Source organism: Leiobunum rupestre, chromosome 4, assembly GCF_980474605.1.
Source record: "Leiobunum rupestre chromosome 4, qqLeiRupe1.1.hap1, whole genome shotgun sequence".
In the NCBI taxonomy this organism is placed as follows: domain Eukaryota; kingdom Metazoa; phylum Arthropoda; class Arachnida; order Opiliones; family Sclerosomatidae; genus Leiobunum; species Leiobunum rupestre.
The window spans coordinates 58,685,727-58,704,134 of record NC_143387.1 but is presented as its reverse complement, the minus strand read 5'-3'; the positions used below and the strand labels follow the sequence as shown (position 1 = coordinate 58,704,134).

The 18,408-nt window shown below is 38.2% G+C and overlaps 4 protein-coding genes and 1 long non-coding RNA gene across 10 annotated transcripts; 2 read left to right on the top strand and 3 right to left on the bottom strand.

Annotated features, from left to right (window-relative positions):
* Positions 1 to 1,849: 1,849 nt before the first annotated feature.
* On the bottom strand, positions 1,850 to 4,151 carry LOC149948494 (uncharacterized). 2 transcript variants are annotated; one of them, XR_016480517.1, is made up of 4 exons: positions 4,067 to 4,151; positions 3,852 to 4,008; positions 2,105 to 2,209; positions 1,850 to 2,039 (listed from the first exon to the last, which is right to left on the bottom strand). It is a non-coding gene; the product is annotated as an uncharacterized LOC149948494 (long non-coding RNA). The 2 variants fall into 2 exon arrangements; XR_016480518.1 differs by lacking the exons at positions 3,852 to 4,008; positions 4,067 to 4,151 and adding an exon at positions 2,429 to 2,651.
* A 553-nt stretch (positions 4,152 to 4,704) lies between these two features.
* LOC149948490 (zinc finger matrin-type protein 2) lies at positions 4,705 to 15,357 on the bottom strand. 5 transcript variants are annotated; one of them, XM_090173530.1, is made up of 10 exons: positions 15,199 to 15,357; positions 14,629 to 14,852; positions 14,498 to 14,571; positions 14,282 to 14,427; positions 13,725 to 14,219; positions 12,255 to 13,648; positions 11,446 to 11,580; positions 11,046 to 11,374; positions 10,467 to 10,985; positions 4,705 to 5,251 (listed from the first exon to the last, which is right to left on the bottom strand). In XM_090173530.1, exons 1-5 carry the CDS (start codon positions 15,205 to 15,207, stop codon positions 14,079 to 14,081), a joined length of 594 nt encoding a protein of 197 aa, XP_090029656.1. In that variant the 5' UTR covers positions 15,208 to 15,357; the 3' UTR covers positions 4,705 to 5,251; positions 10,467 to 10,985; positions 11,046 to 11,374; positions 11,446 to 11,580; positions 12,255 to 13,648; positions 13,725 to 14,078. The 5 variants fall into 5 exon arrangements, with proteins under 5 accessions (XP_090029656.1, XP_090029655.1, XP_090029657.1 ...); XM_090173529.1 differs by having other exon boundaries at positions 11,446 to 12,505; positions 12,563 to 13,648; XM_090173531.1 differs by having other exon boundaries at positions 12,563 to 13,648.
* Positions 5,126 to 9,516, bottom strand: LOC149948493 (uncharacterized). The gene is made up of 4 exons (XM_090171087.1): positions 9,466 to 9,516; positions 8,158 to 8,419; positions 7,562 to 8,079; positions 5,126 to 5,251 (listed from the first exon to the last, which is right to left on the bottom strand). The coding sequence occupies exons 1-4, from the start codon at positions 9,514 to 9,516 to the stop codon at positions 5,126 to 5,128; spliced, it is 957 nt and encodes a 318-aa protein (XP_090027213.1).
* Positions 9,524 to 11,187, top strand: LOC149948492 (uncharacterized). Its single transcript, XM_090173532.1, has 3 exons — positions 9,524 to 9,871; positions 10,177 to 10,663; positions 10,761 to 11,187. The coding sequence occupies exons 2-3, from the start codon at positions 10,518 to 10,520 to the stop codon at positions 11,074 to 11,076; spliced, it is 462 nt and encodes a 153-aa protein (XP_090029658.1). The 5' UTR covers positions 9,524 to 9,871; positions 10,177 to 10,517; the 3' UTR covers positions 11,077 to 11,187.
* Positions 12,004 to 12,363, top strand: LOC149948491 (uncharacterized). The gene has a single exon (XM_090171086.1). It carries the CDS (start codon positions 12,004 to 12,006, stop codon positions 12,361 to 12,363), a length of 360 nt encoding a protein of 119 aa, XP_090027212.1.
* Positions 15,358 to 18,408: the final 3,051 nt, after the last annotated feature.

Here is an 18,408-nt window from a genome sequence, read left to right as displayed (position 1 = left end):
AATAGCGACGCGACAAATAATAGAGAACATATTTGGAAACGCCTATAGATGGCAGGGAAATCACTGAATAAGCCAACTCATCCCCCTAAAATGACGTTTAAAAAAACTCCTTTGAAATATCTCTATTAGAGATAACTATCCCTGTTTAGCGTCTGCTGCCGTCGGAAGGGGAAAATTCGGAAATTGTCTTCCCCCTTTTCGTAAAATGTTCAGCGTTAAGGCTCGTCCAATGAAATGTGTACACAACACTGCGATAGCGTGTTTAAAAGCCTGGTGTGAAACTTTCTCATCGAAGTCGTGTATGGCCACAAGTAATAAATAAGTGTGGTACTTACTTATCGAAGCCGTGTTTTGTAGCGCGGGTGTCGAATGTTGGAGATCTCAACCTAGGGACAATCGACTTAAGCGAACCCCTAAGGTACCCGTCTACAATTAATAATAATGACTGAATACGCCCGGGACTACTCGCGTAACGTGATATGGTGGGGTTAGCGAGGGTCCTCAGTATTAAATTGGTGTCTAGGAGAAATTTGTTATTAAACGTATCAAGCCAGTTGTTAGATTTAATTTAAACTCAATATCCTAACCAAACATTTAAGCTAACTTAAAACTACCTAAACACTAATTAAACTAAATGAAATATTATCAAACTAAGCAACTGGCCAGTGCTCGCGGCATTAACGAAATGTATAATCTAGGTTGCAACCATTACTTAACAAAGTTCATCCCGAAATGTTCAGTTGAACTGCGGAAACTTTATCGAAGTGGCAGAGTCCGGTTGGAGCCGTGGAAGAATCTGAGCGACGTTGTTGACGTTTCGGAACAGCGGAACACAGAATTTATGTTGGTGGCGATGGTATCTCGTACAATATGTTGAATGTAGCCGCTGGATGGTTGGGCATAACGAATTGGCCAATATAGATTGTTCCTGTCCTTATCTTGAAGTCAACACGTTTACAGCTCGAAGGTTAAACAAAACACGACTTTAACGTCCAAAATTAGTTGAAATATCAATTATTTTGCTCCGATCATAAAATGGAGTCCTTTTCAAATCAAATTCCGAACCGTTACTATTTCTGTTTTTTTAGCTCGCGTCCGAGCGCGCGTTATTAAAAAAACTCGCGTTATTTATCTCGCGTATTATTTTCCAACTCTTCAATTTTGAGAATAAATATAAACGTAAAAATATGTATAATACATGTAAGCATATTTTAACACAATAAATAATTTATAATATATATAATGTATAAGAAATATAAATGACTATCAAACAACTGGTCTTAGACACGTCGGCATATCAATAAGGGGTCAAAGGGGCGCTGTGATCTCCTCGCTATCCCACAAAAACAAAGATCTCCCGGTAAAAGGACGGGCCCTTCCCTTACCTGGGGTAAAACACAAACAACCGAATCACCCAATCACCAAAATATTCGACCAGCAATTATTTTGGGGGAAAGGGGATGGTATATTTCTTATTAATTTGATATTTCGCATTACAGTTTGGCCAGAAGTAATATTTATTACCAATTCATGATTTTCTGCTACCTGCTTAAATGGAATACGGGCACGAAATAATATTATCGCCTTCTTGGCGAACTTGTTGTATTAATATTTGTCCCTTTGTAAAATTGGGGCTACGATACGTTTACGTGTCATTCGATCGATATAAATGTGATAAATAACATTGAATGAAATATCTCGAAAGAAGTTTTAATTTTTAACATTACGTGATATTTTGGTGTCTTGAGAAAACACATTTTGGTATAGTCCAAATTATTTTAATAAAACTTTCTAAAACGTTTTTTATGTATTTAGTACAATACCTTGTTATATGAGCCTCAATTCCCTTCCGCCTCAAATGGGTATAAAAATCCGAGGCTAAACTTGAATTTAACACCTTTATACAAACGTTAGTTTCTGCCAATTTAGTCACAGACTTTTAACTTTTAGTTCTATTTTCTATTATCCGATTGCCCCCTCGCGGCTCTCTCTCTCCCCCTTCTCTTCAAAAAAAGGTACAATCTCTAGCATTGCCTTGGCTAAAAGAAATATAATTTTAATTAAATCTACATTTTAAAATTAAATATAAAATTTTTTAAATTACTCGTTTGAATTAGTCCAGTGTATGTTTCTCGGCTTAAAAACATTCGGTTGCGTTCTGTGGCTGTGAATGTTCCAGGTAGGGTTTGAATTTGTTCTTCCCATTTTTCTAAATACGGAAAGAATTAATTTTTCAGCCACTAAAATTAAAAAGTGTTTATCAAATATTTGTGCCAATATGCAGGGGGGGGGGGGTTGCAAAATCCCGAAGACCCAGCCGAAGAGGGACCATGGGGACTGATAGGGAGTCAGCAGCTTTAGGGGCCCATCAGGAAAGTTAAAGGGAGAGGGAGGGGTGCAAATCAGAAATTTAAGTATGCATAATCACCTTTAACCGACAGTCATTTGCAGTTTTAAATGGATAAAGATTTGGGTTTCTGGTGTAAAATCCTTCGGTGCAATTTCGAGTATTCATTACGTCGAACCATTTATTGAACATTTCAATAAACTTTATAGTTTCTGAAACCCTTCCTCCGTAATCCTTGTGATTTTTCAGATAATTTCCCATTGATTGGGAAAGAATCTGAGCAGCGTATTTAACACGCATTTTGCTAAAAGGGGTTAATTTGATATGTTCAACCATAATTTTACGTAGTTTCCTAAAATTTCCCTTTGTTGCTTGTTCTAAATTAAAAACTTCTTCAAAAGTTTACCATATGATATTCTGTCCATTTTTACATAATTTTCGAACTTTACAGTTATCTGTGCTGCTGTAAACACAATTTCTAACGGTTTTTAATAAGTGTGAGACATCAAATATGAAATAAATATCTCTTTCTTCAAGAGCGTATGGGTCTTCACTTTTGTAATTGACTTCTGATGAAGTATTTTTTCCAAAAAATTTCGGTTAGTCTAGGCTCCATCTCCTATAATGCACAAAATTTTTAAGTCACACATTTCAAGCTTTTTAACCGCTTCCCTAACAATGCTAGATAGTTCATCTGCTGTAAGAGAGTTTGTCGCAAAATAAGCTATGGGGTATTTCACACTTGAAGTTGCGCCACGAAGCATAAGCATTAGGGCGTGAGAAGCGAGCTGTTTTTCTTCCGTTGTTTTGTTTTCCATAGAATCAATTTGTTCATAGGTGTCATTTAACTTTGTGTAGCCTATTAAATCACCGTAACCTTTTTTATACACTAGATAATCTTTGATTTTAATTTCGTCTAATAAAGATAGTAGGGAGCGGAAATTGAGAGAAAGTTGAAAAGAAAAGGGCTTAAGGGAATTTAAGGAAATACCCGGGCATGCACGTGTCCCCTCCAGGTCGGATACAAGGTCAGTAGGGGGTCCAGAAAACGCGACGAGAGCCGCAACAATAAAACGACCTTGCTCTTCTCGCTTCCTGGAAAATCTGGGGTTTTTTCGATTTCACCATTTTTGCGAAATATGGTCAATCCAAGGTTCCCGCTAAGGGCCACAAAATAATTATCCCACCTGTGAAAAAACCTTAGCGCCATAAATAGGATCTGGAAGAGTTTCCGAGGGCCCGTTACCTCCGTCAACACTAAAGTCTGAGCGGTTAAGCCATTGTAGCCAACGAGTGCATTTATAATCTTCTCTTTTGGGTTTTGGAAATGGCGAGGGGCTAACCACTCTTAGAAAATCTGTACACCGGATTACGCTTAGATTACCACTGCCAAAGGCAGGGACTTCAAAGATTACGCGTAATCCCATTAGTACAGTCAAAGGTACGGCTCTGTACACCGATTACGCGGAGTGATCAGCCCCTCGGGAAATGGTATGAAGAATACATTTTGGATGTTGTCTTTTTCACCATATCGACTGTCACTTTTGCATCCCCGATAAACACAGTTTTTATTTTTTGGAATCATGCACGTATAGGTCAAGAAAAGGAATTTTTCTTGGTCTTCGTTGAAATTTTCAGAAATTAATGATGATGACAAAGACCTAAATTTTAAAAATTAAGACTTCTAAATAAAAATATATAAGATTAAAAAAGACATACCTGTAATTAGATTCTCCAATGTTTAAAATTAGCGAAAATATGACAAAACAAATGAAATAGTTTAAAAAATATATATATTGTCCACTGAAAAGCAACACAGAGAAAAAGGCTTAAAAATATTGACCTTTTAGCGCTTTATTGAATGACCGGAAATAAAAGGAGGAAATGAAAGGTTCCTCTTCACGCGCTTGCGTATTTTGGTTATGCCCATGACGGCCGCTAGAGGCACCACTATCTTCCGAACAATTTTCAAAATCTGCCTTTCTACAGTGGAAGGCTACGTCGCTTGTCTATGGTTTCTCTGTCCCGCGGGCTGCGCTGTCTATAGTCGAGCCACCTCAGTAACGAAGTGAAAGGCAGTCTCGGGTTTCCCTCTGTCCCCCGGGCCACCTCAATAACGAAGTGAAAGGTAGTCTCGGTTTCCCTCTGTCCCGCGGGCCACCTCAGTAGCGAAGTGAAAGGCAGTCTCGGGTTTCCCTCTGTCCCCCGGGCCACCTCAGTAACGAAGTGAAAGGCAATCTCGGGTTTCCCTCTGTCCCCCGGGCCACCTCAGTAACGAAGTGAAAGGTAGCCGCACTGTCTATAGTCGAGCCACCTCAGAGAAAGGTGTTACTATCTGGGTATCGAGATTAAATAAATAAATAAATAAATAATAGCTTTATTACGATCACCACCTCAGTTTCTCACTGATTTACAGTTGGGTCCTCTACTTTAAGTTAATAATAAAATAGATGTAATCTATATAATTTAAAAGATTCTTGTTTTTATCTGTTATTGTTTAAAATAAAATATTTATTTAAACTAGTTTTAAAAGAGTTATAGTTTTCTTCGTTTTTAATTCGAGTTGGTAGACTGTTCCATATTTGTATTCCGTTTATCACTACACTCCTTTTGTCATGTATTCCTTCCATCTAGCGCGTTTGAAAATCTATAATACTGCCTCTTGTGATGTATTGAGGTTGTACTGTTTCTTGTATGAACCATTCTTTGACATACTGTGGGGTTTTATTGTTTTTGACTTTATGCATGAGAAGGCATATATCCAGTTTGTAGCTTTCGTCAAGTTTTCTGATGTCTGCTTTTTCTCTGGCCTCTGTTGCTGATGATCTTTTTTTTGGCTTTTATAATTTGTTTTGCCGCATAGTTCTGTAGTACTTGAAGCTTCTTTTTTTCTTTCATATTTGCCTGGTTATAGAAAATGTTTCCATAGTCAAACAGTGGTTTAATTAGTCCGTTGTATATCATTTTTAATGCTTCAGTATCAGTCTGATATCTCGTTACCCAGATGGCAATCGCCAGAATTATCCCCCTCCCCTTCAATCGCCAGATTATCTCTCCCCTCGTTACCCAGAATTCGATCTCTAGAACTTTTGCTAGAGGGTCATTCCATGACAAAACGACCTAGTTTTTTTTAATTTTAACACCCGACCCCTTTCGATTTCGCCAAAATTTTGTATACAAGGTTTTTTGGGCCTAGGAAAACGATTTTGACAGTTTCATAACGATCGGTTCAGCCGTTTACGAGATACAGCATACGCGTTTTTTCAAAAGTTCGCCTTGACCCCCTAAATGTTTTCTAGTATATCTTATGACATAATTATCGCAAAATCACATGTAATACCTCATTTTAAAGACAATGCGCACCCTAATATGAATATTTAATCAGAGTTGCCATTTGACGTAAATGTCATTAAAATCTGGGCCTTTAAATAATTTGACCTTTGACCTTGCCCAGACACCTCAGTCGTAGGTCAACGATTTTAGCATTTTTAAAATTCCCACTATCGAATACATAATAATCACTCAAAATCTCAAAGTAATATTTGTAGTTTTCGAGATATTAATTTTTGAAATTTACCCCACCACACACAAAATGAAATACCAAAACCATTTATTTTTATAGTTTACACACCAATTAATTTTTTATTTACACAAAACAGCTTAAACTTCTTTATACATGGAAAAGGCTTTGGTAATTTTATTTTTATCGTGTTCTTTGATTTGATAGCCTTTCGAATTTGGTAAACCTACAAGAATTTCAATTGCACATAGAACATTTTCACTTGACACCCAACTGCTATCGATCCTTCTGGGCCATGTGTATTTGTCCGAAATACCAGGGGGACGCAAAAAGTTTACAAAGAAGTCTCCAAACTCTTCTGATACTTCCTCAATTAATCCAACGTAAAGTTGGCCTTTGTAGACGCTGGCTACCAAATTTCCCACTTTAAAGTTTTCAGCCTCTTGATTTCGAGTATCTGACAATTCTAAAGTCGAAACCTTAACTGTGGTTAGCGAATCGTCATTAGATAACGGAGAAACCATGATTTCATTTAACGATTTCGGAACGAATTTATGAAACCCTCGAGTTCCTTTTACTGTTATGGCTTTAGAAAACCTTTCTTTTAAAAGTTCCTTTTGTCGCTCAATTTCTTCGTTTTTAACATAGATGAACTTGATATTTTCGAAGTTTGATAGGCAGAAATTAAACATATCTGTTGGAGTCAAAATCTGTCCAGTCACTGGTCGCTGAAGACTGACTCTTGCTGTTTTACGCTTCACTGTTCCGCCAATTCCGTCACAAGGTCCCTTGCCATGAGATGTGGCAAAAAAATGCCATTCAGCGTCCAAACCAAAATCTTGTTTGTGGCAACAGAGATTAGAAAAGTTGTATTTGTTTTTATACTGTCCAGCACATCCATCCGTAAAATAAATTAGCTTTCTAACATTAGGAACATGTGTTTTTATATTTGGAATTAGATAAGTTAAAAAACTGTGAACAGTATTGGTTGTATGTGTTCTGGTATCACTGATAATACAAAAATTTAAGTGGTTAAGTTCTCCGTTTTCGACTACCCTGAAGTAGATTACGAAGGGATGCACTGTCGCTTGAGAATTGTCCCAATGGAACCCTTGTGCTTCGTCTTGAATTACGAAGGAATAGTTCTCCGCAAAATCACCGAGAACAATTACGTCACCAGGTTTTAGAGTTTTTTTGAGGTTTTTAAGATAATTAGATTGCGACTTAGATGTGTAATGATGACGCGTTAGTTCAAGTAGTTTAATGGCCAAAGAGTCGAAAAAGTTTTCAACACTCTCGCTCAAGGTCATGAGCTTTGTGCTGTCAGTTGTCACCCATTGCATGAACTTTATATTTTCAAAATCTTCTAAAAGGTTCGTTAAATATTCATTTTCAAGTAGACCATTTTTCCCAGGACAGTCCTTGCACACCCTCATCATACAATTCCTGTTTTGAGTGTCACACACGGTGAGCGCCATGAAATCGATATCACATTTTAAAGGACAAGGAGACGGTAGAGCTGATATCATTAGCTTGACATTTTGGTGATAGGTGCAGACACACACTGAATGTGTACCTGACGAACCTGCTAATACACACCAAGGTGGTCGTAGATAACAAAATGACGAAAATCCTAACGTCAAATCATGCTCTTCCTTGAATTTGTTATAGAGCTCTCTCAGGTTCAGCAGTACAAGCCTCTTTTGATGATGTTCTTTTTGACCTGTCTCGTGGTTTCTAACTGACACAAACTCCTTTTGTCCAGGTGTCATACGACTGTTATCGTCATTTTCGTAAAATTCAACGACCTTTGATTTAACGTCTTCGGTCAATATTAATCCCTTCGATTGTTTCTCTGGTAGCGAAAGAATTCCTTGACTAGATTTAAGATTCCTGCTTCGTTTGACCATGTATTCTGGTGCTCCAAATTCCTCCATTGTGAGTTGTATTGCAAATGGTGACAAGGTCAGGATCTGAAGCTTTTCGCCGTATGATGTCTTGGAGTTATTGAATTTCTCTCTCAGTTCGTTCAAAATATTCTCATATAATCGATGTTCTTCGAGCTTTCTAAAAACATCGTCCGTAACCATATTATCGTCTGTTTCATCAAGAGAAATTTCCATTGACTCTTCTAATTTGCGTTTCAATGAATTGTTCACAGCGTTTAACTTAGTCCTGCTTAGAATTGTTTTTTGGCGAGATGACAAACCTTCTGTACAAAAGTTAAAAAATATATGTATTTATATATGTATACATATATAAATTCTTTCAAATTGAATATATTTCTTACTTCTTTTAACAGGAGATTCTCCCAAGTTTATTAGAGTTTCGTTAACTGCCACTAAAGCTATAGCTTTGTCGTCTTGCGTCGCATCTCCCGATGAACAAGGTTGACTAAATGAAAAAGAATCGCTTTCTTGTGATTCTTGTGCAGTGTGAACTTCTGAAACGTCCAACTGTATTTGGAGTTCATCCTTTACTTTTTTTCCAAAATGAACAATTTCCCCGATCCATTTCAGGGCTTTGTTCGAGAATATACAGTTAAATAAATTCTATTTCGCTACTCAATTATCGCTGTTAATATATTTAACTACTCAATTATAACTATTATATATTAAAAAGATATTAAAACATTTTTACGTTATTAAAAACGTAATCGATATGACTAAGAGCAATATTGGGTTTTCTTGAGATATCTAGCACATTTCCATTTTAGGGTGCAGTAAGATACGCTACAATAATATTGAACGCCAGACTATACTAAGGACAAGCAATTTAGTGATGTCTTCTGTCTACAGATAACATGCAAAACTAAAAATAATATGTAAATAACTCAACTTAATTTAAGAATTAGTGTATTTGATATTCTAAACTCAAAATTACCAAAATAATAATATTTTTAATTTATTTAGTAGGTCAACTAGTTTCGTGTATAAAATAGCATTTTCATTAATTTGAGGGGTAAATTTCAAAAATTAATATCTCGAAAACTACAAATATTACTTTGAGATTTTGAGTGATTATTATGTATTCGATAGTGGGAATTTTAAAAATGCTAAAATCGTTGACCTACGACTGAGGTGTCTGGGCAAGGTCAAAGGTCAAATTATTTAAAGGCCCAGATTTTAATGACATTTACGTCAAATGACAACTCTGATTAAATATTCATATTAGGGTGCGCATTGTCTTTAAAATGAGGTATTACATGTGATTTTGCGATAATTATGTCTTAAGATATAGTAGAAAACATTTAGGGGGTCAAGGCGTACTTTTGAAAAAACGCGTATGCTGTATCTCGTAAACGGCTGAACCGATAGTTATGAAACTGTCAAAATCGTTTTCCTAGGCCCAAAAAACCCTGTATACAAAATTTGGGCAAAATCGAAAGGGGTCGGGTGTTCTGTGGCAGGCGTTTTGTCATGGAATGACCCTAGAATTGTTATCGCTTCCAAACACTATAATTTCCAATCGCTAGACTCCCCCCTCCCCAATCGCTATTTCTTATCGCTTCAATTCACCAGAATTTCCAATCACCATATTTTCCCTCCCTCCCTAAACTCCATAAATTTATCGCTATATTTTCTTATATCTCAATCACCAGCTTTCCCCATTCTCCAGAATTTGTTTTCCTGATTATCTCAATCGCCATATCACAATCGATAGAATGCCTTTCGCTTCTTTACTGAGGGGGCTCGACTATAGACAGCGCGGCACGCGGGACTGAGGGAAACCGATAATGCCTTTCGCTTCTTTACTCAGGTGGCTCGAATTGTGAAAACTCGACTCGCAGGACAGAGGGAAACCGAGACAGCCTGTCGCGTTGTTACTGAGGTGGCTCGACTATAGACAGCGCGGCTCGCGGGACAGAGGGAAACCGAGACTGCTTCGTTACTGAGGTGGCTTGAGAGTTCGGAAGGAGTGCAATATCGTCGGCAAAGAACGAATACGTAATGCAGAAGGTCTAAGGATGTCTGGACGAAAAATCCAGAAGTCCTCCTAAAGAGGTTGTACCTTTTGAACAACAAGCTCAATACGAGCCGTTGGAAAGTAGTCACCTCTGTCTGTGGCAGGGTTGGCTGGTTTAAACCCAGGTTTAAATCATGGTTTAAACAAAGTTATTTATAAAAAAACCAATGGTTTTTTAAATATTTTTTTTTGAATTAACTAAAAATTTAAATAGATTAAAAGTAAACTAAAGCAGTGTTTAAAAAAACCTGATTTAAACCCAAAAAACCTGGTTTAATTTAAAAAAAACGGTTGTTTTCCAACCCTGGTCTGTGACAAAACGTTCATCCGATGGATTTTTCAGATGGATGAAGAGTCTTTCACAGTCTTAAAGGAGGCAGGATTTTCTGCCTACACAGGGGTGGGTAGGGGGACTTTCAAAGTCCTTAAAAATCCTAACACCCCAGCGCAGCCTGAAGTGGTGGCAGGAGACACTGACTTCGATCTGGCAGAAAAACTGGGTGATGTCACCTGGGACTCCATGTCGGATGTTTCCGACATTACGGTGGTGGAGAACACCTCCACCGTTAAACTAGGGTCAGCCCAACCCACAGGGGCTTCTGGTGAAGGGGCAGAGTTAAGTCCTGTACCCACCCTCTTAGCCGGCGAGTAACCCAGCATCAACACTGGCAACTGGGGCTGGATATGAAGGCGATTCAGATTTATCTGCATCACAGAAAGGCAGCCTCGGCAGTTCTCTGTCGAAGGTTTTGTTGTGGAGGGACTAGATCTGATCCTCGTACAGGAGGCTTGGATCCAAAATGGAAGAATCCTGGGTCTCAAAAATACAGGTACTGTATACTATGACTACACGTCTGCTGAACCTAGGGCGTGTATTTTGATACGAAGGGGTATTCCTACTCTTCCTCTTTCATTATACCAATCTAGGGACACATACACTATAAAAATCATCTCCTCATCAACTGATGGTGAAGATGAACTAACGCTGGCTTCGGGTTATTTTCGTTATGATGCCTTGTCCCCTCCATCACAGGTGGTTACCAATCTGGTTAACCACTGTGAAAGTCCGGGCAAGAAGCTGGTCATTGGATGTGATGCCAATGCTCACCATGTTGCATGGTGCAGCAGTGACTGCAGGCAACGTGGCGAGGCCTTAATGGAATATAAGATTAATACTAAACTACATATTCTCAACAAACATAATATACCAACTTTTGATACAGGAGTGAGGTTATTGATTTAACTTTTTGCACAGAAAATGTTTTACTCTCTGTGATACAATGGCATGTGTACAATGAACCTTCACTTTCGGATCATAGACAAATATGCTTCTCTGTTTCGGTCAAAACTGCTCAGGAAATTAAAGAAATTTGCAATCCTAGATATAGGGAAGAACTTGGATCTTCATTTACGAGTATGCGGTTCTAAACTCTCCTCGGAGCTGGAGCTCGAAATGGCTGTTGATCACATGCAACAGTCCAAAATCGACTCCTACCACCAAAATTGTCCGGCAAAATCTACCAACCAGGACAGGTTAGTTCCTTGATGATTAATGAAATTAAAAACGACTTCGTTATATTTGCATATTTAATAAAATATTTATGATATTTACAATGAAAGTCCGACTAGTTTCGTCGTGCCTAGCATGACATCTTCAGGGAAGATTGAAGGAGGGATTTAATATTCTCTCTCCTGTGTTGTGCAGAATCTACAGTTCCTGTATTGCTCTTGGGCATATACCGGGCTCCTGGAAGCATTCAAAGGTTATCTTTATTCCTAAACCTGGGACAACCAGTTTTCTCGAGGCTAAGGCGTTTAGACCAATCAGTCTAACCAGGAGACATGACTAGGAGTTGACAGCGGTTGCCGCGGTGAATGGACCCCGGCGTCGTGAACACAAAAACCCGTTTTTCCCAATAATTCCCGCTTTCTACCCACCCCTCGAATTTTCTCTCTGGCGTTTTCTTTTTTTCTCGGCCGTCGCGTAGATACTATACTATCAACATTGCGCCCAGTCAGAACTGGTTTTTTCTTCAGCGGTAGTTCCCACAATCCTCGCTAGAGAGCGTCACTAAAATATTTCATCTCGGGTCCGTCTCCGAGACTGGAGATACCGCGGTTTGGGGGGTAAAAGTTTGAGAAGGGAAAGACACGTTTTGAACTCCTAGTCATGTCTCCTGGTCTAACTTCATTTATCCAAAAAATCCTGGAGAAATTAGTTGATAGACATATTAGAGGGGAAGTTCTTAGTGTTACACCCCTCTCTGATGCTCAGTATGCCTATCAAAAGGGCAAATCTACTGAGACTACCCTTCATGGCATAATTAATTGCCTTGAGTTCAAAGAAATAGCGTTAGCTGTTTTTCTGGACATTGAGGAAGCTTTTGATAAAGTCTCTAAGGCTGCTAAACGTTTCGGTACCAATGATACGTTGTGTCTATGGATCGATTCTATGTTGACTGATCGGGTCACTACGTCCTCCTTGCTTGGCGAATCACTGAGGGTCACCACCAACCGGGGCTGCCCTTAAGGGGGTGTTCTTTCACCAATGATGTGGTGCCTGGTTGTGGACGAACTCTTGGTGAAGCTGAACAGGGATTGCTGTCGCGGCTTTGGTTACGTTGACCATGTCCCAATGATTATTACTGGGAAGTTCCCAGGAACCATTTCGGCTATGAGAGAAAAGCTCTCATCTCTGTGGAATGCTGGTGTAGGGAGGTTGGCCTCACCGTCAATCCTGATAAGACGAGCCTGGTTCCCTTCACTCGGAGGAGGGTACAGGACTTGCTTAACGATATTTCTTTCTTTGGGATCATCTTGGTCCAGTCAACTGAGGTAAAATACCTCGGTGTCATTCTTGACAGTAAGCTAACATGGAAGTCTCATCTTGATCTTGGTATCAGGAAGGCTAAAATGTTATTCTGGATAGTAAGGGGTACCATAAGCAAGACTTGGGGTTTTAGCCCAAGGGTCGTTTATAGGATCTATACTACGATAATCAGGCCTATGCTGACCTATGCAGCAGTGTTTTGGTGGCCGAGGGTAGTGCTTAAGTCAGTTCAGGATGAATACGCACTGTGCAAAAGCTGGCTTGTGTCAGCATTACAGGAGATATGAGATCAGGGCAAAGCGTTTCACCGGAGGTGCTCCTGAATATTCTACCGCTCCATCTTTATATAGAGGAGGTGGCAATTATTAGTGGCTATCGGTTACTACATAATGGTTGGTGGAGGACTGCTAATTGGGAAAGTAGCCACACCAAATTGTTTCGGCATTATTCTGGTCAGACTAAGAAGTTTGGTTTTTTTGAGAGTGTTGGCGTTTTTGCTATGGTTTTTCAGGCAGAGATCTCTTTTGTGCAGACTTCTTAAGAAGAAGTATCGAAGCAAGACTGTTCAGATTTTCTCAGACAGCCAGGCTGCCCTTAAGGCTCTTAAAAAGTTTAGAATCACTTCCAAGCTTGTCTAGATCTCCTTTCAGAACTGGGCACTCACAAAAAGGTTCAACTATATTGGGTGCCTGGCCATAGGGGTCATCATGGTAATGCGACGGAAGGTGCGGAGGCTTGGTTCTTAGGTGCTGAACCTGCTATTCCGATACCCAATGGCCTGGCTTTTTTTTGAGGCGGATGGTCAAAGGTTTGAGCATCTTGGTATGCATAGGCTGGAGATGAGCGATCTTTTTAGCATCTCGGCTAAGCAAATCTTGCGCTTCGTTTTGGAGACTGGGCTTTTCCATGTTTAAAAGGCTGGGGCTGCACAATGGACCTCTGGTTGAAGTGCTTGGTTGGGCTTGACCCAACCATCTAACTCTCACTAATAATAATAGTAATATTTATGAGATTAAGGATTGGCGTCCGAGTCATATGAAATAAACTACTGCAAAGCTTACATTAGTGCAATTCTCCAGGCTGACCCACATATGTTCTTTACAATGACAATGTACCAGGAGCATTTCTGAACCTCGATACAAGACACCCATGCCTCGTTGTTACTTTTCTTTTACTCGCACATGGCTGCCATTCCATAAGCTTCTCAAAGAGCGAAAATCTTGACTGTAAACAATGCTAGTTTTAAAATGCAGGTACATGAAAATGTTTTTTTTTAAATTAGCTTCTTTTAAAAATTCACATACATTTGTAATAATAATATGTTTTCAAACTTTTCAATTTAAAATGGATTTATTTTTGAAGGAATTTTTTATTTATGTACAATACCAGAAGGCAAGAGTGTGGTAAAAGTTGAACTATTTTTTAGATGAGCCAAAACCTGAAAATCCCATAACTGCTGCCATTTCTGAATCTAAATCATCACTTTCTAATACTTCATTTGCTTTCCGTTTTCGTTCTTTCCGTTTCTCACGCCTATATTCTTTTAATTTATCTTCCTAAAAAATAATAAGAAATTTCACAAGTTGCTTAAGTCCAAAATGGAATTTCCTTAACAAACCTCCTCCTTCAGTTCCTGCATTCGTTGTTCAAAGTCATATTCTTTTTGCTTCTCTTCCATTTTCTTCTTATTGCTTTCGAATCTGCTTTTCACTTGTTCCAGGGAAGATCTCTCAACCCTCATGGACATTCCCAAGTTTCTTTGATCTAAAAATTCAATCATATTAATTACAAAAAATTATTTAAGTTTTGAATAAAAAAAATAAAATTTTATTACGTTTTTTCCCATTTATATGATCCAAAAAGTTTATAGAGTCTTTCACTACACAATCACAAACATTGCAGTAATAACTATAATAATATTGAATATAAGACCATGGTTTACTTTCATATATCTAAGTAACATACCCTCCTGCTTGAGACGCTGGTGTGGTCTTTGTTATGACAGTTGTTTTTCCAAGTTTGGAGTCTAAATCAACTTTATAGTCCCTGGGTTTTAAGAGATCTCGTTTAATTGGAATGTTTTTTAAATCATCATCTTCATCTTCAAGCTCTTGTCGCAAACGTTCTAATGCAATTCTTTCGTATTCTTCTCTATCCCATTTTCGCCTGTGATCCTCTGGCTTATCTTTCTATAATTTAAAGGTTTAACTGTTAAAGAAATCTGGGGTTTTTTTCTAAGAGCAAATTTTAAGCTTAACTAAAGCTGGTTTCACACTCGACGGAAAATTAGCAGCGGAAAGTTGAACGTTAGCGGTAAATGTAATGGGAATCAATTTTCAGCTCGGCGTTTATTATCGTCTTTCCGTCATATTTTCGGTCGAGTGAGAAACCAGCTTAAGGCTTACAAATAAAGCAATCATACAATGTTTAAAAATTAAACCGTTTATATAAACATAAATATATTTGAAATGAATGCAATAAACTATCAAATATGAATTAATGACCTATTTTTAATAGTCATTTAAAATAACTTACTGATGCCATGGCGAATGTACATGTAAGATTAACTGGTTCTCTTTTTTCTCAAATTTGGTATGGTCTGTATTCTGTAACCTCTATGGTGACTGGTCCCGCTTATTTACTAACCTTGGGGCTTGGGCCCTTTTGCCATTTTTTTTCGAATGAATTAGCTTTTTTTTTTCAAAAATAATAAACTTTATTTTGGTGCACATGACAACTAGGTCTTCGCACCATACACACCCTGATACAGATACTCAAAAACAAAAGAAAAATTAGTTTGCGTCTTAAAAAAAGATGGCGATACAGCAAGAATCCATTTAGGTACCATAAGAATATGGGAGCATAGCTTTAGCCTCTGGTATCGTATCGTCCTCGCAAACTTTGTAACGAAAGTTCGTCTGCAATTTTCACACCACGTACACAGCGCACTCAGGCGTTAGAATCTGGCATTTTAATTATTGTTTTCATTTCGTTAAAATGGCGGAAAAAGCAAATATTTGCCCAAATGGGTTTAAATCGGATTTATTCTCTTCCTTGGCGGAAATAAGTGTAAATAATTTTATTAACGACAATGGGTTGAAAGATCTTAATACTAGTTTGTTTTTAATTAATAATTCCGAAGGTATTTTTTCTCTAATAAATAGTATTTGCTTCAATAATGGCTTTTGATTTCGTTTTATTTTTAACATTTCTACGCGCTAGTTCTTTTTTGGTCAGCTCCATTTTCAATTACTCAAAAAATATGTCAAGGTCGTGTAGTAGCGCGGGTTTATCATAGATGGCAGGTGCCATGCCGAGAGCGAATTCGTCGGGTCAGAGATCAACAACTGCTTGCTCAAGTGTTAAGCCCTGGGAACGATGAATGCTGATTGCGTAAGCAAGTTGCAGTGGGAATTGCTTACGAGTACAAGTGGCCGCCCCCTTTTTAAACGAAACGGTGACTGGTGGGATCGGTATCAGATTGTTGTATAACGACGGACCTGAGTATGTTGGAAAATTAACAAGCACACAAAGTGGCAACTCGTTTAAGAACTCGCTCGAGATTTTTCGATTGTTATGTATTTAATATACGATAAGTTAAGTTTGAAGAAACCACCTATGGACTGTGAGAAGGATGATAAAATACGCGAAAAAGTAGATTATTCCACAATTAAAGGGATTATATAGCTAAATCCTAAACTAATCTACTTTTTCGCGTATTTTATCATGTATTTAATATGATGTATAAATGCAAATAAAATATTGTAATTTAGCAGTATGTAATGTTGGACAATACTAATCTTCAGGCGAACTTTTTTAAATTTGGAAAAAAAAGAGTCTTCGAATTATAATGAGTGTACAATTTTACGAATTAATTTAACTGAACGGCTCAAATTAAAAACTGGCTCTCCGTTTCGTATCCGTCCTGCCTTCCACAGGCATTGTCTCCGTTACGAAGCAAAGGCTTGTGGAAGCTAGGACGGAGACGTTACGAAGAGCAGTGAGCGCTTGTCCTAACGCGTCAATTCCGGAACCAGACCCAACACCGGATATTTCACCGGAAACACCACCACCAACACCGATACCCAGAAGATCTACTCGGATATCAAAACCTTTTAATACACACACACACACACACACACACGCACGCACACACACACGCACACGCACACGCACACGCACACGCACACGCACACGCACACGCACACGCACACGCACACAGAAAAGAGGGGTTTTTTTGGTTCTGCTGCAATGACCTACACTTCAGCCGGCGCCTCTGCAAAATTCAAATTTTACACACGTGGTGAAAATAAGCATGGACCATTGTTACATAAATCGACTTTCAAAAGTCAAAAGAAAACAAATTGTAATTATTTTAACAGATCTTATAATTATTTTATATAATTTTATACAATTTATTTTTCTATTTTAGGGAATGTGTTTAAAAAGGACATGTTAAAGCCAAAAATGGGAAATATATTAGCCAATCATTGCAAAGGCTTAAGGTTTGAAATATGACACAAAATTATATTTACATTGATTTAGTACTATGATTTCAGTTGTATTATATCCTAAAAATGATACGCTTTACTCAAGAAACTTGGAATATTGCCGGTCGTAAGATAATTTCAATATTTACAATTAGGATCTACGTTATCTAATGAAAAACGGCAGCATCGACTTCCTCCATAAACAACAAAGCCACAAAAATTAGGTAGATGGCGCAAAAAGCCGTATATTGTCCCGTATTTTGCCAACCTTCCACCCCCTTTCAACCCACCCCACTTCGATTCTCTGGCTTCTTGGTTGAGAACCCTAAAAGATCTGTCAAAACGAGTCCCGTTCTGTACTCCCTGGTTAATTCATCGTTTTTACTCTTCTTTTTTCCGGGGATATTGATAACAAAGCTTCAAATGTATGGGACGAAAAATTCATTATTTAAAAAAAATACTCCATGAAATAACTTGAATAGCGGCAGCTGGACTAAGGGGATACATTTTTCACACGTTTCTCAACTTTTTTTCCTTCCCCTTCCAACAATTTCAACCCCTTGACTCAGTTTGTCGGTAATGCCGAGAAACGCTGCCAGAGCGCACATTTAACGATCGAAAGCCGCAAAATTTGCTTTGTAAAATCGTCCTTACGTTTTGTTTGTCCATGTTCGTATTCTTTTCTACACCACTCTCCCCTATTCGGCTTTCCGTTGCTACGCAACGCGTTTTGAAATTTTTAATGTTTAGGCTTAGTTTCTCATTTCGGTGTAATAGTCACAAGCCAGATTTCCCGCACGGTACTGATGAGTCCCAAAAAGGACGAAACCGGTCTACCGTTGGAATTTCTGACTAACTTTTTAATTTAATTTTTCACTCGAAGATCTATTTGGTCCGAGTTTTGCGTCTTTATGTTTGCTCGAAGACCTATTGGTACGAGCTGTTTGAAGGTTTTTAAATTTATTCAAATTTGTTTAGAGTTTTGCTTTTTTATCCCTTTTTATAATGGTCTAATTATCTACTTATTCCTTATTTTTTATCATCCTTGGCAATGCAGTCCATTTTCGGTGTCTAGGACTTTTCGGTGTCTAGGACGACTTTTCGGTGTCTAGGACGACTTTTCGTGGCAGATATACTCTTGACGAATCCGACATCTGGCTTACTATGTCACCCAAATTTGATTGTTTTTTTCAGTAGATATAGCCTTCCGTTTCATTTCAGCAACAGCAAACTTAGCTTCGATTTTAGAAACGGT